The sequence below is a fragment of the Kockiozyma suomiensis genome (assembly GCF_038497685.1).
Source record: "Kockiozyma suomiensis strain NRRL Y-17356 unplaced genomic scaffold V2V93scaffold_2, whole genome shotgun sequence".
In the NCBI taxonomy this organism is placed as follows: Eukaryota; Fungi; Ascomycota; class Lipomycetes; order Lipomycetales; family Lipomycetaceae; genus Kockiozyma; species Kockiozyma suomiensis.
The window spans coordinates 827,652-848,308 of NW_027117665.1; the positions used below are offsets into that span (position 1 = coordinate 827,652).

Genomic DNA, 20,657 nt, shown 5'->3' on the forward strand with positions numbered 1-20,657 from the left:
AGAATCAAAATATGAAGGGGCAGTGATGGCATTTTGGATATACAGCATAGAATATGCCATTATTTTTGATGCAGATTAATTCGTACTATTACATGTAACAAAAAGCAATATAATTAGATTAGATTTACCTATCCACTAGTAAACGTTTGTAGTTCACAACTCTACGGTATCACCATACAAAAGTCCGGACTTTGCGTAAGCCTCCTGATAACGAGGTCCAGCAATGTCTGCCTTTTCGATCATCTCTCGAAGCTCCTTAAGTTCGTCCTCTGAGAATTTAACAAACCCAGCCTTACAATTCTCCTCTAGACGTGCCAGCTTAGTAGTGCCAGGAATAGGTAGCGTTCCATTTGCAATTTCCCATGCCAAAGTCAGCTGTGCAACAGTACAATCTTTCTTCTTGGCGAAAGCGGCGAGTTGGTCAACAAGTACGAGGTTAGCCTTGAAATTGTCACCCAAAAAACGCGGAGCGGATCTACGAAAATCGTCTTCCGGGAAGTCATCAATGGATTGGTAGGCACCAGTCAAAAATCCTCGAGATAAAGGAGAGTATGCGACAACAGTAACTCCGAGTTCCTTGCAAGCGGCAATGAGACCGTTGTGCTCGGCATCAAGAGTGAATGGCGAGTACTCGATCTGAATAGCGGTGATAGGATGGACTTTATGTGCACGACGAAGTGTCGCCTCGGAACACTCAGACAATCCAATGTACTTCACCTTTCCCTCCTTTACGAGTTCGGCCATGGCTCCGACAGTGATTTCGATAGGAGTCTTGGGGTCGACGCGGTGCTGATACAATAGATCGATCTTATCGACTCCCATGCGTCTAAAAGATTCAGCACAGAGTTCTTTGACAAATTCGGCACTTCCATCGGGAATAAGACCAGTCTGGTGAACACCACATTTGGTGCAGAGAAAAATCTGGTCGCGATTCTTTCGCGAAGCGAAGTAGCGGCCAAGTAAAGCCTCATTCTCTCCGTAAACATGGGCAGTGTCCCAAAATGTAACACCTAATTCAATGGCTCTATCGAGTACCTTAAATGCATCTTCCTCTGACGGTCTACCGCCATAAAATGCAGAAAACCCCTAGAGCTGTTAGTTAACGGAAGCTAGTTGTCAGGGTTCTCGTCGGGATAATTGGACTCACCATCGCTCCGAATCCAAGGGCGGTCACAGCCTCGCCTGTCGATCCAAGAATAATAGTAGGATATGACATAGTGTTATATTGTTTTGCCTTGCAATTGAGCCTGTTCCTGATATATAGGTTTGCAGTCGCGCAGCATCTTCAAGGCGTTTTCTCGATCTTAAGATAAGCCGTGCGGCTCGACTGATTTCTGTCAGCGGGAAACTACAGCCAGTTGAGTTACACTACTTCTGAGCAACTTTTTGATTACCAGTATATTGCATCGGTAGCCTATAATCAAGTGCTACGGATATGAGCAGCAATCATATACATTACAACTCCACAGTGTCACCAAATAAAAGACCGGATTCATTAACAGCCTCAGGATAACGAGGCCCAGCAATGTCTGCCTTCTCGATCATCTCTCGAAGCTCCTTAAGTTCGTCCTCTGAGAATTTAACAAACCCAGCCTTACAATTCTCCTCTAGACGTGCCAGCTTAGTAGTGCCAGGAATAGGTAGCGTTCCATTTGCAATTTCCCATGCCAAAGTCAGCTGTGCAACAGTACAATCTTTCTTCTTGGCGAAAGCGGCGAGTTGGTCAACAAGTACGAGGTTAGCCTTGAAATTGTCACCCAAAAAACGCGGAGCAAATCTACGAAAATCATCTTTCGAGAAGTCATCAATGGATTGGTAGGCACCAGTCAAAAATCCTCGAGATAAAGGAGAGTATGCGACAACAGTAACTCCGAGTTCCTTGCAAGCGGCAATGAGACCGTTGTGCTCGGCATCAAGAGTGAATGGCGAGTACTCGATCTGAACAGCGGTGATAGGATGGACTTTATGTGCACGACGAAGTGTCGCCTCGGAACACTCAGACAATCCAATGTACTTCACCTTTCCCTCCTTTACGAGCTCGGCCATGGCTCCGACAGTGATTTCGATAGGAGTCTTGGGGTCGACGCGGTGCTGATACAATAGATCGATCTTATCGACTCCCATGCGTCTAAAAGACTCAGCACAGAGTTCTTTGACAAACTCGGCACTTCCATCGGGAATAAGACCAGTCTGGTGAACACCACATTTGGTGCAGAGAAAAATCTGGTCGCGATTCTTTCGCGAAGCGAAGTAGCGGCCAAGTAAAGCCTCATTCTCTCCGTAAATATGGGCAGTGTCCCAAAATGTAACACCTAGTTCAATGGCTCTATCGAGTACCTTAAATGCATCTTCCTCTGACGGTCTATTTCCGTAAAAAGCAGAGATTCCCTAAGCAATAGAATTAGTAAGGTCGGATCAGAAGCAGACCATTATGTGTTTACCATTGCGCCGAACCCGAGAGCAGTGACGGCCTCACCCGTCGATCCAAGCAGAATAGTAGGATAAGACATAGTAAATGAGTTACAGATACTGCTTGTAGTCAATTGGAGATGGATATCTGCAAACGATATAAGAAACAGACAAGTGTATGAAACATGACAGCTATATAAGCCAGATCGTAGTGTCAGCATTTATGACAATTAAGTTTTAAAACTTAACTCCTTGTAGCTCCGTTTAAGCATAGTTAACTCCGTTGAGACAAATCTCAATGTTATTACTTGAGATTTACAATTCGAATTTACTGTCATGTGCAAACCGAAAAAATAATCATTTCTTATAACTAAATAATTGAGTTCAGAAACTTCATCCGTTCGTGGACTTGGAAAGTAGTGATGGAAAGCAAATTGTAAAGGCCGAGACAAGGACTGATACCTTGAGCTACTATGATTATTATTCGTTTACACAACGTACTGACTCTTCCCTAACCAGATAACTCAACAGTTCATCGCTCGCACCTCAGCTAAAACACCTCCTTGAATATCGACGGATCGACACCAGCAACTACCTTGTCTGCCAAATCCCGCCTGTCCATGGCTAAAAATACTCTGCGTAATGTATCATACAAAGTTGTACTTTCATTTGCTAGAATATCTTCATCAAGAGTACTAGCACGACCTCCTGGCACCCGGTGCATTTCAAGCGCCGTGAGCAGGTGTTGAGCTGCTTCCTTGTAGCATCCAATATTGATACATGAAGCACCCAAGTTGTATCGCGCTCGCACAAATGAGGGCCTTAGCTCCAGAGCTTTGTAATAAGCCTCAATGGCTTCTTCAGATCTGCGCGAATTAGCTAACGTCGCGCCTAATCGATTCCACAGTAAAGGATCATCAGGACGAACACTCAGCGCAGCATTGAAACAATCTACTGCCTTATCGTACTCCTCACTACCATAAAATAATACCCCTAGTCCGACCTGCACGTCAGCATCCATGGACATTCCCTCAGGAGAAAGCTGGGCTGCTCTGATAAACAACTCAGTAACTCGTTCGTGTAGCCTAAATATGTCTAAATTGGCCAGCTGAGGAGCTTGTCCGCGTGCCTGAGATACGATATCAGGATATTTAGTAGCGATCCACTTCTCCAGTGTTGCATAAGCGGCATTCTCATATCCTTCATTGATATAGGCAACTGCCAAATTCATCAGAGCCGATTCGTTTTCGGGGTCTAGCTGGACTGCCCTCTCAAGTGCACGAATTGCAGGATCCTCCTTTTCATTCTGCGACTGTACTGCGCCTAAAAGGCTCCATGCCTGAACATGCCGTGAGTCTTTCTGAACAGCAGCTTCGAAAGCTAGAGCAGCCTCGCTCAAATTCCCTCCAGATTCCATGATTCGCACACCTTCGAGAAATGGATCTGACGTATCCTCCTCCAAGAAATGATTTTCAACTTCGTACTGGTAGTCACCGGAATCTGTCCTAGAAGCTGCGAATTCCTCAAAGTCTTTATCCCACGGCATGACCAGTTCAGATTCATCGCGCGTAGAAAAAGGATTGTCAATTTCCGAAGCATCTAAAAATCGGTCGTTTCCAAAGAGATTCTGTACAGTAGGGTCCAGATTATTCTGGTGACCAATCTCAGATGCAGTTCCATCCTCAAGGTGCTGCTGTTGGATTCCTCGCCAGATATTCTCAAAGTCTCCTTCGTAAGTCTCATCAATCGTTTCACCGCTGTACGCATCGCGTAAGACGTGCTTATTGTCTTCTCTCTCGGTGGCAACGGGGTCTGCGGTTGCTTCGTTGTATTCAGTGATCACTGTATTTTGATCTTCGATAAACTGAAATTGTTGCTCCCAGTCAGCCGAGTCCAGCTCAACTATCTTTCCTTTACCTTTATCTTGCTGCTGGAAGTTGCTTGGGGACTGCGTCATCATCGACATTGTAGGCGTCGCCATCATCATAGGATTGTACATTCCACCCATGGGCCGGCTCATTGGGTTTCCCATACTATTATACCACTGGGGCGCTTCATTGTAATTACTCATTATAGGTCCTCCAGCCGCTGTAACAGACGCTGAAAATTCAGGCGCCCATCCACTAGTCGGTGGCTGCGGCGAAGCTTGCCACTTTGCGTTCTGCGGGCTGAACTCGGTAGTCCATTCTCTCGAAGCAGGAGAAGCAGAGCGATTTGCTGTTCTAGAGATGGCCGCATAATTTAGCTGCATAAATGATGGACCAGGCTGTGTAAGTCCTGTTTCTCTGGTAACTTGCCGAACTTGTCGTTCGAGTTCCATATGAAGAGGGGAGTTGCGTAATGTATTATCCAAATTCAAAGCGTCAAATCGTGACATTAACTGCAGATAGATTAAATTGTTAGTAGCGCTTTGATAGGAAACAGTTCTAGGCAGTCAAATAACTCACCTCTCTATCTGCCGCAGTTATAGGCCGCGCATGATCTGTTCGCATGCCTGAGCCAGGTGCAGAGGATCCTATACCACCACCATGGCCAGCAAGTCTGTCACGCTGAAGCGACCGGTCTTCGCCCACATGTTTGGTAAACTGAGCAAGAGGGTTCCGCCCAACAGAGCACTCTGCTCCAGACATAGTGTGCCACGGAATACTTTCAAGCGTACAAATGCTTGACAATATATAAGAACGTTCGAAAAGAGAACACTCGGTATTGACGTCACAGAAGAGACTGCGTTAATCGGAATGCCAGGAAGAAGTAGAAAACACCCGTTCTCTTGATCTTGCAACTGTAAAAGATATATGCTATAATAACAAGAAATCTGAGCTATACAGAAGACCTCAAGTGATGTATAAAAGTATTCGGGCCGAGCTTCAAAGCGATCCGCCTGACTTCGGATCTCGTGTGGGGTCGCGCGTCTTACCCACACGTGACTGAAGATGCCGAGGTAGCTATATCTGCTTAGTAATTAGTAAATCCCTTCCAGAATTAAAGAATGCTATCGCTACCAGCTAATATCCACTATTATGGGTATGATTGTAATGACCCCAGTACTAAGCTTTTCAGCCTCTCATCGCCCTGTACACTATTTTGGGTCGGTTATCTCGACATTGATTACTTCTTATCCACCCTGCTCAGAGCAGCCAACTAATCAAAAATATACCAGAAACCGTATCGCGCCAGCGTTAACTCGCCAATTTAAACACACTAATAATTCCTGCATTCTTACAGTTATCCAAGTTGTGTGGATATTGCTTTTACTTATTGCTGGCCGATTGCTATAAGTATGACCTCTGAGGAGCCAATATCATCTCGTGGAGCTTCATCGCCTGGAAGCAGTACCACTGACCTGGCTTCAGCGTACGAAGAAATTAGAAAAGCAGAGAGTGCCGCGCGCGTAAGTCTGTGTATAGATCAATACCGACTACTGCAATTTTAGGCTGATTTTTTTTTTATTTGTTAGGCACTGGAAGCGATGCTTGATAATATCGAAAGTAAAATGGACGGCATTTTGACAGACGACGCATTTCTTGAAGCCGAAGCCGCCATGCGACGATTCGAAGAGGCACAACGGACTGCGGAGAAGGCAGAGGAGTCATAGACTGATAGATATTTCTTTGCTTGTAAAATAATGCTTTTGATCGAGAGATATAGGTTCTGGTTTTGTTTAGGGTATATTGGGGACACATCGGGGATATATGCGTTACGAAGTATATATATTCACTCATGTCTGGATAACGCAAGACTTTGCAATACGAGCCCGACAAGGCGTAGCAGATAGAGTATGATAAATTCCTGCCATGTTATAGACATGAATATAAAATAAATAATATTGTACAAATAAATAGTTACAATTATTCTTCCACCTCCTCTTGTTCTTCCTCCTCATTATTTTCCTGATCCAGATTAATGCCAGGGATCGACATTGCCAATTCCAATATCGCTCTGGCCCGATCTTCATCTCCAAGCATTTGTTCTAATTCAGCATAGTCAAGCCAAGCTTGACTATATTTAGGAAAAGTTTGCAAGAACTTTTCATAAATTTTGCGACACCGATCAAACTCTCGCAGTTTCATTTCAAGCTCAATGTAATTTTTGAATAGTTTGGGCTTGGGACACATTCCAAGAGCCATTCCCAACTGCTTGCGAGCAACAGCAAGATTATTTCTCCTTATTTCGAAACAAGCGTACATGTACCATATTTTGGCAAATGTGAATTTCTTGTGAGGAATTAGATTTAGGCAAGCCTTGTATACCTCCCTAGTTTGATCAAAATCTTTTGTGACCAACTCCTCGAAAATAGCATACTTGATCCATAGAAATATATACCTCCTCCAATGTCTCTTCTCGGCAGTAGGAGGCACGTTGGCGATAGACCGTTCATACAAATCTCTGATCTCCTCAGTATCTTTTGATGATTCTTCTGCCATGTTAAGGTACGCAAACCAGATATCATAATCTCTGGGGCTTTCATGAACTTGCTCTTCGTATTTGACCTTGCGCTTCTTGAAGACTACATCTTCAATGCCTTCCCTTTCGCCGTATTGTTTTTCGAAAGCACTGTATGCGTTATATAGTCGCATACTGTTGGCCCGACTAAGAGTATCTAAGCCAAGTCTATATATCTCTCGAGCTTTCTGAAAATTCTTTTGTCGGGTCTCATACTTTGCCCAGCTTCCTAGTAACGTTTCATCCACAAACTCATCGCCAGCGGCACGAAGTGAGTCAACAGCTGTAGCGTACACCTCTCGTACATTTTCCGGCGTGCCATACTCATCCTCAAAGCGAGCCCATTTTATCCAATTTTCAGACTGTGGATGGACGATAGTGAATCGTTCAAATATTGATCTTGCTCGCTCGATCTCGCCATATCGTTTCTCCATGTTGATGTAACTCAACCATGCCTGTGGTTCTGGCTCCCATTCCATCCATCTCTCAAAAACTTGTCTTGTGCCAGTAACATTTGTCAGAGCTTCTTCCATAGACACATATTTGTACCATAATTTATCTATGCGAGGGAGTAGAGTAACAGCCCGGTCAAAGAGATTTCGAGCGTGATTGATATTTCGCTCCTTAATTTCGGATTCTATATATCTTAACCATAACGGAACATCCGTAGGAGCAATTTCCAGCGTTCTCTCAAAAATAGAGCGTGCTCTCGCATATTCTTTCTGCTCTAATTCAAATCGAGCGTAGCGAATCCACTGGTTGATATTTTGGCGATTCCATCTGAGAGCATCTTCGTATTCTTTACGTTTTCGTCCCTGAAACTCGTGAAGCTAAACAAAAATTAAGAAGAGTATTAAAACTAGTAATAGGAAAGAGATAATAGTAGAATGAAGCATACCTCTTCAAGGTCTGCAATGCGCTGCTTGGGAACTTGGAGTGCCGATTCTCGACTTTCGTAAGCTTCGTGAAGGATTTGCTCGGCGCTGATTTGTAAAGGAGCAGCAGCCTTGTTTTTGACTCTTGGCGGTCCGCGTTCGTCCATCTTGAGAAAAAAAAAAGCAAATTTGTTTATGTGATGCCTAGGACCAGTAATGTCTTTGGATCTCAGAGGACGTAAAAGGAGCAACGAGCATCAGTTCTGGATACAGACTGCAAGCAAAAGTCTAATTTATTCTGGGGATTTAAGTACTCAATTCTGGAAATATAATAAACGTACCAATAGCACCAAATTAATGAGCATGTTTTGACTACGTCGGTTAGCACACAGTCATCATTATACAGTATCATTGCCACTTTGCAGCACGTAGGCCGAATAATATCAGTATAGACACAGCTCAGAGTTGAGATCGAAATAAAAGTGATAGCACACAATTAAATTCAGTCAGCAATACAACAATCATTCATATTATAGACTTAAAGACGTGAAAGAAAGCAAACTTATACTTTGAGAATTCACCGATAAAAGAAGACGTGTAATGTAATAGAATAGCGACAAAACATATTTAATTGATAAAAAAGAGCAAAGGCATTCAATAAGCATCAAACAACAAAATAACAAACTTAAACTTAGCAGAAAAAATTGATTAAAATAAGAAAATAACAAATTCATGAACCCAAATTAGACAAAGGTAAAATGGTCTAGGCGAAATAAACAGGAGCTCAAGCTAATATAATTCTTCCATTGCCTCTTGTTGCCAAGTCTGCAAAAGACTGTTCTACGCTGACCATGCTGCAGACGCTTTCTAACACACATAATTATATTACAAGATGGTGCACTTTGGCTTCCGAGTTTTGCTTGAACGTTCAAGAAGAGCGGCACGAGTAGCATGCTCAAAGACCTCGGCAACACCCTCGTGTGTTCGCGCAGAGCACTCAAGATACTTGATGGCGTTAATCTTATCCGCAACAGCTTGGCCCTGCGAAATAGAAAAGAAAACTCATTAGAATTTCAATACAAGACAATCAAATGACTAATGAACATACCTCCTCTGGGCTGACGGGTCGCTGGGACGTCTTCTGGAGTTCCTCAATAGTCTTGCTGTCAAACCGTAGATCCTTCTTGCAGCCAACAAGGATGACCGGGAGGTTCTGGCAGAAATGTAAAACCTCAGAAATCCACTATGACAAAATGATGTCAGCACACAATCAATCAAACTGCAAATACTAAAATATAATAACACACCTTTTCCTGGACGTTGTCAAGAGAATCAGGAGAGTCAATTGAGAAGCAGATGAGAATGACATTCGCGTCGGGGTAGGAAAGAGGACGAAGACGATCGTAGTCCTCCTGACCGGCAGTATCCCACAGGGCTAACTCGACGTGTCTACCATCAACCTCGACGTCGGCGACATAATTTTCAAACACGGTGGGGACATAGACCTGAGTAGAGTAAGTACAGTGTGATATGGCGTATGTGTTTCAAAACACAAATACACAAAAAAACAAAAAAAGATATGTGGCCGTTTGAGCAAAGGACGCGAGCTTACCTCAGGGAAAGTGCCCTTTGAGAAAACACTTTTAAAAAAACAATGTTAGCATAATAATATTGAAACATAAGAAGATGCTCTCCTCGCGCGTCAGAGGTCTCGGCTTCAAACCAGTGGCACACCGCAGCGCCGTGTTAAGGCACCCGTGCCCAAATTCAGTGCGGCGTCAACAAGTCACAGACATTCTTCTGTCAGCTGCGAGAGCAGGCTGCAGAGGGTTGTAGTAGTCACAGAGCACAAGCACAGAGAAGCCCTAGTACAATGAACAGATGACAGCTTCAGTGCGGTTGATAGCAAGGATGGCCAATGGCTGGGGAGTGAAGCGATCGCGAAGACGTGAAAAACAGTAATGCCTCGCGTCTGCTGCGAGCTTGCTGTTACGCCCTGCGCACTAGGAGCGACCGGATGACGAGGAAGAGGAAGCCGGAGGCAATTAAACCACTCCGTCAGCAACCATAGTCGCAAAGAAGCAGCTGGAGTACAGCCGATGGCGGAGGGACGGCACGCGGGGAGGGCATGAAAACAAACGAAATAACGCACATGAGAAGACAAGTCTTTCCACAGGCACCGTCACCAACGATGACGAGCTTGCGGCGAATATCGCTGATCTGCTTGACCATTTCTGCAGCTTGTGAAAAAGAAATAGAGCTGAGGAAAGAAGAAGGAGAAGGAGGAAAGAGGATGGGGATGGGATACTGGGAAGAGGAAGAGAGCGAGCGAGAAGAGCGGCGAGTGGTCGTCGCCCCTGCGCGTTCTATCCACACCGCCACATCCTGCGCCCTTCTTTCCACTGCCACTCGCACAGCCGCAGCCGCAGAGCCATGCGGCAGTGCACTTGTGCGCAAACTTTTTCTTGCGTGGTAGTCCTCGTGCAATACTGTTAGCAGTACTATCAGCGGTAGTATCAGAAGATTGCCTCCACCTGCTCGTCGCTCAATGCAAATGCTGTGCTCGCGTCGCTCCGCAGCGATTATTCTGCGGCGTGGCTTCTCTGCCTCGGCTCGCGTGCCCTCGCACGTCGGCTCCGCGCCGATATATGTCCCGACTGAGGTCTCCTTCGCCCTCGACCTTCACAATCGCAACCTCGACACTGACGCCGTCGCCCTCCACATCACCGGCCCAAAGGGTGTCGGAAAAGTCCAGATCCCTCCATTTGCCAATATTGAGCTGGTGGACTCCGGCCGCCAACTCGAGGTCCGTGTAGCCGACTCGACCGTGAAGCAACAGCGGCAGATGTGGGGAACTCTTCGCTCGCTCATCCAAAACCATGTCACTGGCGTCACCCAGGGCCACTCAGTCATTCTCACCTTCTCCGGCACCGGTTACCGTGCCGAACTTCTTCCTAGTGGTCGCCAAGTCAGCGTCAAAGTCGGTCAAACCGGTGCAACAGTATTCGATCTTCCTGAAAACATAACCGCGGTTTGCCCTCAGCCTACTCGATTACTGCTTGAGGGACCGGACAAGCACGCTGTTTCTCAGTTTGGGGCTACAATTCGTTCCCTCAAACCACCAGAGCCTTATAAGGGCAAGGTAAGTGATTGAGTAGTTGTTTGTTGGTTAAATAAGCACGGTTGCTAACGTCATTTCTTCAATAGGGTATCTATATGAACAACGAGACTATCAAGCTGAAGAGCAAGTCCGTTAAATAAGCATTTGCATTCTATTTATTTGTATCATATTTCTTTTATTTCTATATCTCATTGTATATACGTTCTTTCCAAAGTGATCTTTGAAATCATAATGGCTCTATATTATATACCGCTTGTATTATGTACATGTCCATTTATTTGCTCTCAACAAGTACTTTCTGCACCGCGTCTAGTACCTTATCGTGAATCTGCTTTGAGGCGGCTACGATACCTTTGTTGTTTTTAAGCGTACGGCCCTTTGTAAAATCGAGCGGTTTGCCATACATATCCGTTACAACTCCGCCGGCTTCGGCCACAAGCAGCTCTCCAGACGCATGGTCCTGTTTACTGTTGTTAGTCTTGTTGACGCACTTGACTCAAAAATTTGTAAATCAAACTAGCTTACCCAAATCTTCTCCTCGTACGTAGCACTAACAGGCAAGCGCAAATAAATATCTCCATCTCCTCGAGAGATACTGGCATACTTGGCCTGTGAGTCCATACGCACAGATGGCTTAGAAATTTTAAGCAGTTTTGCGATTTCAGCCTGCTGTCCGTGAGAACTATGACCAGCCTCGACGCTCTCACAGAATGAAGCTGACTCTGTGTCTTGGATACTCGCCATCTCTATCTTGCTGGCAGATTCCAATGGAGAGCCAATGACGCGCTGTACATCTCTAATTAGCACTTCTTGCAAATCTATACATATCGGGTAGGTACTTACGCAGTACGCTCCTTCGCCCTTAGCCGTTGAAAACACCACGCCTGATCCCTTGCTCACTTCAGCAGGATCGATGGGCAGATTGGGGCATCCAATGACGCCAGCCACGACTTTCCCGTCAACTATTAAAGCCAGACATACCGCAAACTGACCCCCTCTCAGAAATCCCTTTGTGCCATCGACAGGGTCAAGAGCCCACATACGTGGTACAGAGCCACCTTCGAACTTTCCCCAGTCGATATACTCGAGCATTTTCTCTTCGCTCTCAATTGTAGAAATCTCGCTGCTAAATGAATCGGCAGAGGAACTCTCTTGAACTAGTGACCAGACTCTCTCGCGAAGAGTAGAATCCTCGCGGAGGATGGAAGAGTCCTCCTCGCCAACAACCGGGTCTTCTGGAAAAACGTGCTGCAGCGCGCCAATGATTACAGCCTGAGCTCCAAAGTCGGCAACTAGACATATAATCTGTGTTAATTAAATTTCTTATGGCCTTTTTTTTTATTAAGATACGTAGTAGCGTTCTTACCTGTGACAGGGGAGTGATCGCTTTTTGATACGCTTCCACTTTGTTGCGATTCAGCGACGAGCTTCGTCAGCTTGCACGCGCGCTCGACAGCAAGCTGGGCAATTCTCAATTCTTTAGCATAAGACATTGTTGATTCCGACGAAGATAAGATATGAGAAGTAGACTGAAAATAAACGAATGACGCTGAGGAATTAAACCAGTTTTGAAAATAAGAACGGGAAGGGCACTGACTAAATCGCTGGGCAAATAACCGAGTAAACGAGTGAGACTGTATGACGGGACCAAATAGCATACAGCTGAGAATACTAAATAGAATAAGTATTAGTCCGCGGTATTGACGCATACAAGAGAAGTGGGCTTGGTATTATTTGTTAGAAGCAGGTTTATTTTTTGCTTGTGCTCGCGAGCCTCACGTCATTAGTGCACAATCAAATAATCGAGGAAATCAATTTCATCAACATATCTATATATTTGAGACCATGAGCAACAAGATGCCAGATATGACAATACAATCGCCATTACCATCAGAATCGAGTCCTATATCCATGTCTGCAGACCCTGCGTCGGAATCACTAGAAGCTAAACGTAGAATTGCGAACATTATCGACATCATCGATCCGTTCACAGCATCTTCTCAGGCAACCAGAAATACCATCAAGTCACCAGGCCAAGCATCCACATTTTCACCAGCAAAGAGATTCAAGAGGCAACGCGCTGAAAAACAAAATAAGCGACGACTCTCTCATTCGTTTCTGCGATACGAGCCAGTGTGGACAACTGAGAATCAATCAAAACCATTGTTATCAATTTTTGCTAGCGACGGATCTATACACAGCCATATTGTCGAAAAGCACATGAAATTTCCAGCATATAGTCCTTTCAATAGAGATGCACTATTGGCCCGACTCTCTTCGTTTTCCTCGCATCGCAGTAACTGGCGCTATGAACCCGCCGAATCAGCTACATCACCTTTGACCTGGGCGCGCGCTGGCTGGAAGTGCTGTGAAAATGAAGAATACACGGTCCAATGCGAGCTGTGTAAAGCGAAATTTTGTTTGGATTTGGTTGCTATACGCAGCGAGAAAACACGACCTGCCGCGGAGATCACACGAGCAAGGAGGGGTCATAAAGATACTTGTTTATGGAGGAGGCGTGTTTGTGATGGTATGGACAAATTTATGACTCGACCTCTTACGATAATCACTGACGATATTTATACACAGAAAAATTATATGCCTTATCGTCTGTACTCGACCTAAAAGGCATGCGCCAGGCATTCATATCGAGGCTGAAGCGTGCATATTTGCCTTCTCTTACAAGCCGCTTAGAGCTATCATTTGAGCGCCCAGCAGTTGACTCCAAAGTTGTCTCATTTTACTATTCCAGACTAGGTATAGATATGACTAGCGATAATTTATTTCAGCTAGCACTGTTTGGGTGGAATGTGGATGCAAACACAATTGGATGCGCTGACTGCTTCTCAGCCATTGAAGTTCCTAATACTAATACCATAACATTTGATGCGAGCGGCCAACACCGCGACTATTGCCCCTGGATCTCTGGAGATCCAAATCCCGCATGGCGTCTCTTGCTCTCTATCCTTACAGACAGTACAAAGATAGAAGATCAAGTCATTCAGCATGATCAGACAGAAGACGAGTCAGATGAGAATAATGCATCCACTGAGGACCAACAAGATAGCGAGCGCAGGGCACGAGTGGAGCGTCTTCGTGAATTGTATATATACAGGCCAAAACCTGGTCTACGAAAATAGCAATAGCAGGAAGTTTCAAGAAAGGAAAATTAATGTATGATATATGAAAACAAGGTTTAGAAACAAACTGAACCACAATAGAAACCGTTCTCTATCCAAATCCAAAACCATCTTATCTTAATAAATCGGACAATATACTCCTAGCGCCTTCTACAGCCCCTTTCCGTAATTACCAGACGCGTAAAAATCTTGGATAATCTTTACAATATTCTCAAGGGCAGCAAGCCAAGCCAGTAACTGCTCCTTTACCTGAGCAAGATCACTGCCAAGCTTTGCATAGAAATCCTTTCTGTAGGGAGTCGCTTTCATCGCCAGCTATTGCATTGTACTGTTAGCACCAAAATTATTTCAAAACCTCTCTTAAGGCCGATTTGGATCTCACTTTGAATATGGGTCGAACCACTATACTATGGAACTTGATCAAGGTTTCGCTATAGGCACTGGTGAAGCTCTCAGTGAGCTCTTCATCAGAGTCAACATTTTTCCGCAGAGCAACAGCTGTGAACTGCAGACCACTGAAAATCAAGAAAAGTCAGGATGTAAACCATCTAAAAAGAACTAGTTGAACGACGAACCGAGTAAGCCATAAAAGTCCTTGGGTAGCAGCCTTGGTCTTTTCCACTTTCTCAGATAAGACAATGTCCTGGAGAGAGCCAGAAGTCGCAGGATTAGCTGTCTGCCTATCTCTGATTTTCTAAAAGGTGGATAATTAATTTAGTAAAAGGCTACACCAGAGAGTAGTAACGAATAGATTGTGTACCTTGATATTGCCCGTCATGTCTTTTTGCACAACACTGAATGCCGCTGATCCCAAGAGATCTATACACACACAAAAGAGATTAGAAGGTTTTCCAATTACTTTGTAGAACAATTTCAGAAAATATTACGCACCAAAAAGCGAAACGAGCGACTCTGCAGCCTCGAGAAACTCGGTAGTGTTGACTTTATTATCCACGACCGAGACATCAGCGAAAGACCGCTTCATAGTAGTAAAAAAAGTAGATCCCGACATGACTAACAATCGCTTTGCAAAATACTAGGAATACTTTAAAAAAGAATTGAAATAGAAAAGAAAGAGGCACCAGTTCATGTGTGGCTTCGACAGGGACGCGGCGCGCGCACGATCTGAACTCTATTCGTTTAAGGCGCGTCCTGTCGCGAGGAGCTTCTAAAGTACATTCACCAACTAAAGTGTTATATTTTGAGAAGTATGCTACTACATACTGGTAAATATAAGACTAATGATAACTAAAGCAGTATCATAATTGCCATATCAGCTGCTTTATTCACGTGAACTGCAATATAAATTTTGTCTCGAACTTACACACAGCACAGGTTATTTCTGGAACTGGAAATTTTTTTGTTGGCGCCAGAGACTCCCGGTTCTTGCCACCCAGTTTTAGAATTGCGCGTCACTGTAGCTCTCAGAATGGAAGTCTTCTGATACTTCATACTGTAAACCATTATTGATATTCTCGTAGCAATTCATATATTCTTGTTTCAATGAAAAAACAAAGAAGCTTAGATCAAGATTTATATAAAAATAAATACATTTTAAGGAGATACAGACAAAATTCGCATCCTGCAATCATCAAGCGCAGCCTTAACTTCACCATTCAGCTTCTTATTCTTTAGAGCCTCTTCTATAATATCCAAACCTCCAGCCCTTCTAATCTCCTTCGCGGCGGAGGCAACAGTGGAATTTCCCTGAGCTCCGCTTAGCAAATTGTTTACACAGACCGAGCCTCTGATGAGAACATCCTGATCTTTGTCCTGTAGTATATGTAAAATTCCTCTCAGATTTTGCTCACTTTCTAGAAACACGTCGCCGGCTGGGGCCCATTGAGATAATATGGCTAGCGCACCAGCCGCCCCGCTTCGTGTCTTTTGATCTTCAGAGTCTGCCAGAGCTACAAGAATGCGCAATCGTTTCGTGTGAGCTTTGTCGTCCTTGTCCAAGTATTTGGCAGCCGCCTCTGGTGATCCTGACAGGTTGCACACTAATTCACTAGCCGCTCGTTGTATCAGTTTGTTATCCGACAGCAGGCAGGATTCGATCTTTTCCCAGCCTCGCGATGTAATGACGTCACCGACGGAGCCAGTTTCCATGGATGCAAGGTTAGTGAGAGCAAGTAAAGCCTCGAATGTATCTAGCAACGTGGTGCCCTCAGAGATCAAGTCAATCTGTCCTAACAGTGGATTCACAGCCGCCGCAGGAGAATTGCGAGACGAGAACGCGAGGGTAGGATTTACGGAAATCAAAAGACGCGATAAAGCGGCTGCTGCGTCGTAATTAGGCTGCTCGTCGGCTTGAATTTTGAAGTCGCCCAATGAACTAGTAACCGGTGTTTTCCTTGCTGGTTTTAGGATAGTCAGCAATACAGAAATGCCACCTTGTTGCATAATAAGTGGTCGATATTGCTTTTCAGTGACCAGACTTTTCATTATTGCTCCAATTACTTTTTGGCCATTTGAAGTTGCAGCGGGAGCACACGATGCTAGCGATGATATGATACCTAGATCAAGCAGCGCTTTACATCTTTTTGTTATGTCTTCCGGTTTCTCCTCTTCAACATTTGAGTCTTTCCCATTGTTCGCATATTTCTTTAATTTTGCGACTTGTTCCTTCTCTTTCGACAAAACTTCAGGATAGGCAGTTAGATTTTGAAGTATAGTCAACACTCCATATACCAATGATGGCGGAGCTGACACTGGAGATTTATCTTTCAGTACTGATAAAAGAATCTGCAAGCAATGAATGTCGTCGATCAATGTTTTCTTGACAGTAGCATTAAGACTTGAGTATGTAAGCCCTTCTAGTGCATTCGTAAAACTTGAGTCCACACTTTTTGACGAAATAACAATATCTCGTAATAAATCAGATAAAACGTTCAAATCTGACTGCAGTTGCTCCTCTTGATTTTTATCCGCTGTTGTCGACGGTGGTCTAGGAGTCGCTGCTAGCTTTACCAATATTGACGCAGCGAGGGCCTGGGCTGACGGCGACGCTGATGGGCTTTCCAGAGCAGAAGTCACAGCTTTTGCATATTTGGTTTCCACTTCAGTTCTGCATTTCTTGTCAACACAAGCAGCGGAGAGCATACTGAGTAACTGTTCCAAAACTTCAGCATTCGCCAACTGCTTTCCCGATATCAATTGTTCATTAGTCGATTTAGAGGCACTGACAAATATCTCGCCAGCTAATCGCGTATCGATATGGAATAACGTCGTCATGATCGAAAATGCCAAAATCAAAGACTTGTCATTGAATTTCTCAAGTAGATCGTTGAGATATGATTTTAGATCCGATCTTGTACTGCCAGTATTGTCATTCTGCAGAAGTCCTGCTAATCGAAGGACAGCTACTGCTCGCGATTGTGAAGTTGGATCGGTACTGCCTAGATCCGGCAAAATCTCACTCAGAGAATTGGCTTGGCTACCACACATTGCTCGAATACATTATAATTGCCTACTGTCTTAATATTTATGATTTCAGCACTGCTTCAAATAAATTGCGGGTTCACGGTATACGCGTCGAGAGAGCAATCTAACATAAATTCAGCCGCACCCTACAAAACCCTTAAAACTGTTGAAGTTAGTGCTCATCGACGTTGGGAGATTTTGGGACTTTTATAAAAATGTAGACATTTTAAACTGACAGCACGGTATACGGCATCATTTATACACTCTATAATCTCTCGGAATAAAGCGCCACTTACATTTACGGTAACAGTTATAATGCTACTGCTGAGTACGACAGTGCGAACTGCTTGGTGAAGTATCGGCGGCTAACATGCGAATATCTACCTTTGCAAGACCACTTTGGTCGTTTGGCCCAGGACGATATCGCCAGCTGCATAAAGGCGATACTGGGGGTTTAGAGTCGTATTTCTGCGGATTTGGTTTTTTTGACAGACAGGGTGCGCAGCGCTCTGCCAGGTTCATAGCCAGCAAGCCAGCAGTAGATCGAAGTTCATCAAATACTGGTGTCAACGAAGTGAAGCAGGAGAGCGTATTCTCTTGTCGTAGCGCTCGTCAGCAGTTTGAAGATCTAGAGGCTGTTTCTAATCTATCAGGCCACAAATCAGGCTTTAGAGCTGCTGAGTGTATTGAAAATTACGACCAGAACAATTTTGTGACTACAGGTAAGAAGTTGTGCTTCTATATAATTCAATTTTTTCTAACAATTGCAGACGATTCACTCGCTATCGACAAAGAAGAAGCCTCCTCTCAATTTTCAAAAATTTCATCAACTATCAATACCGACAATTTTCTCAGGTTGATGCAAAAATTTGAACCTTCTGAAATCGGACAATATATTCATACATCTATCAAGTCGTCGAAGAAAGAGAAAATTCGACTAAATCCAACGCGGTCTCAGGAAATCTGGCAAATAATTCGACATGCTATGAGTAGTAAAATCCCAGGTTCCGTCAGTCACCAAATATCATTGCAAATTACTGCGGAAGATTTTAACCAATTACTCAATATGACCCGTTTTATTAAAACGAAGCAGCGGCATTACATGGCTACTCTCGTCGGAGATTTATTTTTTGAAAACAGAAGAGACGACTGTTTGCAGCTTGATAGCTTAAGTATTTACATTGCTGCTCTTGGTCGATCGAACCGGTTCTCCGAAGCTTTTCAAATATGGCAGAGATTTTATCCTTCAGAAGACGCTGATTTGCAGTCCAAAATCATGTGGATGGAATTAAGGATCTCGCTTTTCGTTGATCAAGGAAAACTTGAATTAGCGGCTGAAGCAGCCCGTTCATTGCAAAAATTTGCGGGAAAACTGTCTCCGCGTATCAGAACTAAATTTTTCGTCAAGCTATGCGAAGTTGGAAATATGGCTGGCGCAGAGCGGGTATATAAAGATATGATTCAGTCATATGTAGCAACTGAAGAAAAACTGGATGACGAACAGGAATCAAAAAAATGTCGCTCTGAAATTCTTTGGCATTTGATTACTTGTGGAAAATCAGCTCTTGACACTGGTAACCCCAAACTCAGCCAGTCAATCATTCAAGACTATGAGCTTCTTGGTGGAGAATTGGATGGAGAGTTTGCTCTCGTTTTAGTTGATCGTCTGTCCAAAGATGAGGTAGATAAAGTGTTTTATAAAACGGGGAGTAGTATTCGCGGCAAAGGCGTCAAACGATCTGCTGATGTTAGCGGAGTCGTTGAAGCTCTGGATATAGCTAGCATATACACTGCAGATAACGCAAACTCTCTGCGATTTTATGAACTCGCAATGAAGAGATTCTGCACACTTGGCCGTGTCGAAGAGACCGTCTCTTACTTTAAAAGGAGCCGCGAGCTGGGATTTAGACCCACGACATTTATGGTATATTATCTTCTTCGGGTTATTTTATGGAATGGCGAGTATCGCATTGCATATGATATTCTCGAAGAGTTAGAGTCAGACTGGAGTGCTCAGCGCACCAAAGATTCGACGGAAAATATCCAGTTATGTCCTCTTGCTACCGAACATTACAGTTTGTTCATCAAGTACCATCTGATTAGAGGGGCAGATAAAGAAGCGATGAAATTTATCTCCCGCCTTCGAAAGTTACAGCTGAAACCTTCTGTTTCTATGTTTAATGCTTTGCTATCAGATGCCCTTCATGATCATCAATACAAGCAAGCGCTAGACGTTTACCGGATGCTACAAAATGCCGAATCAGATGGCATACTTCCAGACAAGCACACGCATGTTTTACTGTGGACGATATTAAGTCGTATTCAACGACTTCGAGCCAGGTCTTTGACTTGCATGAAACTCGATGCCAAACAGAAAGAAGAATTATCCAATGCCCCTAAAATTTCTTCTTTTGAATTACGACAAACTTTTCTAAATATGTTAACAAGCGGAACTTTTGAGAATGACATGAACTTATTCAAAAAAGTCTTTCAAGCATTTTTTTATAGTGGAGATATCGCCACTTGCTTACCTCTTATGGAATTCTGTGAGCAGAATTGTGGATTTCCTCTCAGCGACGACTATATTGAGATGTTTCTGCACCAGATCGCAATCAATGCTCTGCAGAAGCAAAAGGTTATGGGGGGTAAAATTTCGAATGTTGTCGCGCCTGGTGTACCAAGAGAGTACGTCCCAGCATATCCACAGACACTAATGCGACGCACGACCCTCACAAATGCTCTCGAAGTCACTCTTTCCGGAGATTTATTAGAGATTAGTCATTTGAGAGGCAAAGGGGTTCCAGGACCAATTAGTTGGCCCGATATTATGAAACTGACATATATATGGACGAAGAAAATAACCCCGCCACATGAACTTCAAGAGGTGCTAGCTGGTATTTATGATTTGAGGGTTGCTTTAAATTTGGGCCCGGATATTGTATATAGGTAGATGTCGATGAGGGATTTCGTGCTCATCTCAGCTATGTTATGCTGATTGTATATATATTTCATTAGGCGTTGTATTATACCATATGTTAATGAGGGATTGGCGTTGTATCGAAATTTCGAAATTTTGGGTACTGATTAAACAAAATATCTATGATCATTACATACACTTTCTAGACAAATGAGCAAAAGCCACTTTACAAATATACACAAATCAAAAACTCCATCAGCATCCTATAAGAGGAATGCAACATTCCAACAAAATAGAGGCACCAATTACAAGAAGACATTACAAGTGAC

The 20,657-nt window shown here is 43.9% G+C and overlaps 10 protein-coding genes across 10 annotated transcripts; 3 read left to right on the plus strand and 7 right to left on the minus strand.

Moving 5' to 3' along the window:
* Positions 1 to 87: 87 nt before the first annotated feature.
* Positions 88 to 2,619, minus strand: V2V93DRAFT_364459 (NADP-dependent oxidoreductase domain-containing protein). Its single transcript, XM_066908855.1, has 3 exons — positions 2,442 to 2,619; positions 2,371 to 2,388; positions 88 to 1,068 (listed from the first exon to the last, which is right to left on the minus strand). Exons 1-3 carry the CDS (start codon positions 2,508 to 2,510, stop codon positions 154 to 156), a joined length of 1,002 nt encoding a protein of 333 aa, XP_066768018.1. The 5' UTR covers positions 2,511 to 2,619; the 3' UTR covers positions 88 to 153.
* Positions 2,620 to 2,959: 340 nt separating this feature from the next.
* Positions 2,960 to 5,039, minus strand: V2V93DRAFT_356965 (uncharacterized protein; the record flags this gene model as incomplete). The annotated part of the gene is made up of 2 exons (XM_066908017.1): positions 2,960 to 4,789; positions 4,857 to 5,039. The coding sequence occupies 2 exons, from the start codon at positions 5,037 to 5,039 to the stop codon at positions 2,960 to 2,962; spliced, it is 2,013 nt and encodes a 670-aa protein (XP_066768019.1).
* Positions 5,040 to 6,213: 1,174 nt separating this feature from the next.
* V2V93DRAFT_364467 (uncharacterized protein) lies at positions 6,214 to 7,973 on the minus strand. Its single transcript, XM_066908856.1, has 2 exons — positions 7,751 to 7,973; positions 6,214 to 7,682 (listed from the first exon to the last, which is right to left on the minus strand). Exons 1-2 carry the CDS (start codon positions 7,892 to 7,894, stop codon positions 6,258 to 6,260), a joined length of 1,569 nt encoding a protein of 522 aa, XP_066768020.1. The 5' UTR covers positions 7,895 to 7,973; the 3' UTR covers positions 6,214 to 6,257.
* A 280-nt stretch (positions 7,974 to 8,253) lies between these two features.
* V2V93DRAFT_124992 (P-loop containing nucleoside triphosphate hydrolase protein) lies at positions 8,254 to 10,057 on the minus strand. The gene is made up of 5 exons (XM_066906786.1): positions 9,880 to 10,057; positions 9,289 to 9,367; positions 9,035 to 9,232; positions 8,836 to 8,970; positions 8,254 to 8,768 (listed from the first exon to the last, which is right to left on the minus strand). Exons 1-5 carry the CDS (start codon positions 9,957 to 9,959, stop codon positions 8,613 to 8,615), a joined length of 648 nt encoding a protein of 215 aa, XP_066768021.1. The 5' UTR covers positions 9,960 to 10,057; the 3' UTR covers positions 8,254 to 8,612.
* Positions 10,058 to 10,221: 164 nt separating this feature from the next.
* Positions 10,222 to 11,120, plus strand: V2V93DRAFT_364477 (mitochondrial 54S ribosomal protein uL6m). The gene is made up of 2 exons (XM_066908857.1): positions 10,222 to 10,869; positions 10,935 to 11,120. The coding sequence occupies exons 1-2, from the start codon at positions 10,276 to 10,278 to the stop codon at positions 10,986 to 10,988; spliced, it is 648 nt and encodes a 215-aa protein (XP_066768022.1). The 5' UTR covers positions 10,222 to 10,275; the 3' UTR covers positions 10,989 to 11,120.
* A 2-nt stretch (positions 11,121 to 11,122) lies between these two features.
* On the minus strand, positions 11,123 to 12,341 carry V2V93DRAFT_389983 (uncharacterized protein; the record flags this gene model as incomplete). The annotated part of the gene is made up of 4 exons (XM_066912381.1): positions 11,123 to 11,308; positions 11,374 to 11,634; positions 11,692 to 12,140; positions 12,215 to 12,341. The coding sequence occupies 4 exons, from the start codon at positions 12,339 to 12,341 to the stop codon at positions 11,123 to 11,125; spliced, it is 1,023 nt and encodes a 340-aa protein (XP_066768023.1).
* Positions 12,342 to 12,652: 311 nt separating this feature from the next.
* On the plus strand, positions 12,653 to 14,088 carry V2V93DRAFT_364480 (C3HC zinc finger-like-domain-containing protein). Its single transcript, XM_066908858.1, has 2 exons — positions 12,653 to 13,378; positions 13,438 to 14,088. Exons 1-2 carry the CDS (start codon positions 12,694 to 12,696, stop codon positions 13,986 to 13,988), a joined length of 1,236 nt encoding a protein of 411 aa, XP_066768024.1. The 5' UTR covers positions 12,653 to 12,693; the 3' UTR covers positions 13,989 to 14,088.
* On the minus strand, positions 13,998 to 15,065 carry V2V93DRAFT_364481 (glycolipid transfer protein domain-containing protein). Its single transcript, XM_066908859.1, has 5 exons — positions 14,880 to 15,065; positions 14,749 to 14,807; positions 14,564 to 14,682; positions 14,371 to 14,503; positions 13,998 to 14,303 (listed from the first exon to the last, which is right to left on the minus strand). Exons 1-5 carry the CDS (start codon positions 14,998 to 15,000, stop codon positions 14,139 to 14,141), a joined length of 597 nt encoding a protein of 198 aa, XP_066768025.1. The 5' UTR covers positions 15,001 to 15,065; the 3' UTR covers positions 13,998 to 14,138.
* A 395-nt stretch (positions 15,066 to 15,460) lies between these two features.
* V2V93DRAFT_364485 (armadillo-type protein) lies at positions 15,461 to 17,490 on the minus strand. Its single transcript, XM_066908860.1, has one exon. It carries the CDS (start codon positions 17,433 to 17,435, stop codon positions 15,543 to 15,545), a length of 1,893 nt encoding a protein of 630 aa, XP_066768026.1. The 5' UTR covers positions 17,436 to 17,490; the 3' UTR covers positions 15,461 to 15,542.
* Positions 17,491 to 17,644: 154 nt separating this feature from the next.
* On the plus strand, positions 17,645 to 20,535 carry V2V93DRAFT_384341 (uncharacterized protein). Its single transcript, XM_066912215.1, has 2 exons — positions 17,645 to 18,133; positions 18,182 to 20,535. Exons 1-2 carry the CDS (start codon positions 17,782 to 17,784, stop codon positions 20,359 to 20,361), a joined length of 2,532 nt encoding a protein of 843 aa, XP_066768027.1. The 5' UTR covers positions 17,645 to 17,781; the 3' UTR covers positions 20,362 to 20,535.
* Positions 20,536 to 20,657: the final 122 nt, after the last annotated feature.

Coding starts and splice junctions, on each gene's coding strand:
- V2V93DRAFT_124992 (XM_066906786.1), bottom strand. CDS start 9,959: ATGGTCAAGCAGATCAGCGATATTCGCCGCAAGCTCGTCATCGTTGGT. Junction 8,971..9,034: donor TTGACAACGTCCAGGAAAAG/GTGTGTTATTAT, acceptor ATTTTGTCATAG/TGGATTTCTGAGGTTTTACA. Junction 8,769..8,835: donor GACCCGTCAGCCCAGAGGAG/GTATGTTCATTA, acceptor TCTATTTCGCAG/GGCCAAGCTGTTGCGGATAA.
- V2V93DRAFT_364459 (XM_066908855.1), bottom strand. CDS start 2,510: ATGTCTTATCCTACTATTCTGCTTGGATCGACGGGTGAGGCCGTCACT.
- V2V93DRAFT_364467 (XM_066908856.1), bottom strand. CDS start 7,894: ATGGACGAACGCGGACCGCCAAGAGTCAAAAACAAGGCTGCTGCTCCT. Junction 7,683..7,750: donor GCATTGCAGACCTTGAAGAG/GTATGCTTCATT, acceptor ATTTTTGTTTAG/CTTCACGAGTTTCAGGGACG.
- V2V93DRAFT_364481 (XM_066908859.1), bottom strand. CDS start 15,000: ATGTCGGGATCTACTTTTTTTACTACTATGAAGCGGTCTTTCGCTGAT. Junction 14,683..14,748: donor ACATGACGGGCAATATCAAG/GTACACAATCTA, acceptor TCCACCTTTTAG/AAAATCAGAGATAGGCAGAC. Junction 14,304..14,370: donor TGGTTCGACCCATATTCAAA/GTGAGATCCAAA, acceptor ACAATGCAATAG/CTGGCGATGAAAGCGACTCC.
- V2V93DRAFT_384341 (XM_066912215.1), top strand. CDS start 17,782: ATGCGAATATCTACCTTTGCAAGACCACTTTGGTCGTTTGGCCCAGGA. Junction 18,134..18,181: donor GAACAATTTTGTGACTACAG/GTAAGAAGTTGT, acceptor TAACAATTGCAG/ACGATTCACTCGCTATCGAC.
- V2V93DRAFT_364480 (XM_066908858.1), top strand. CDS start 12,694: ATGAGCAACAAGATGCCAGATATGACAATACAATCGCCATTACCATCA. Junction 13,379..13,437: donor GAGGAGGCGTGTTTGTGATG/GTATGGACAAAT, acceptor ATTTATACACAG/AAAAATTATATGCCTTATCG.
- V2V93DRAFT_364485 (XM_066908860.1), bottom strand. CDS start 17,435: ATGTGTGGTAGCCAAGCCAATTCTCTGAGTGAGATTTTGCCGGATCTA.
- V2V93DRAFT_364477 (XM_066908857.1), top strand. CDS start 10,276: ATGCAAATGCTGTGCTCGCGTCGCTCCGCAGCGATTATTCTGCGGCGT. Junction 10,870..10,934: donor CAGAGCCTTATAAGGGCAAG/GTAAGTGATTGA, acceptor TTTCTTCAATAG/GGTATCTATATGAACAACGA.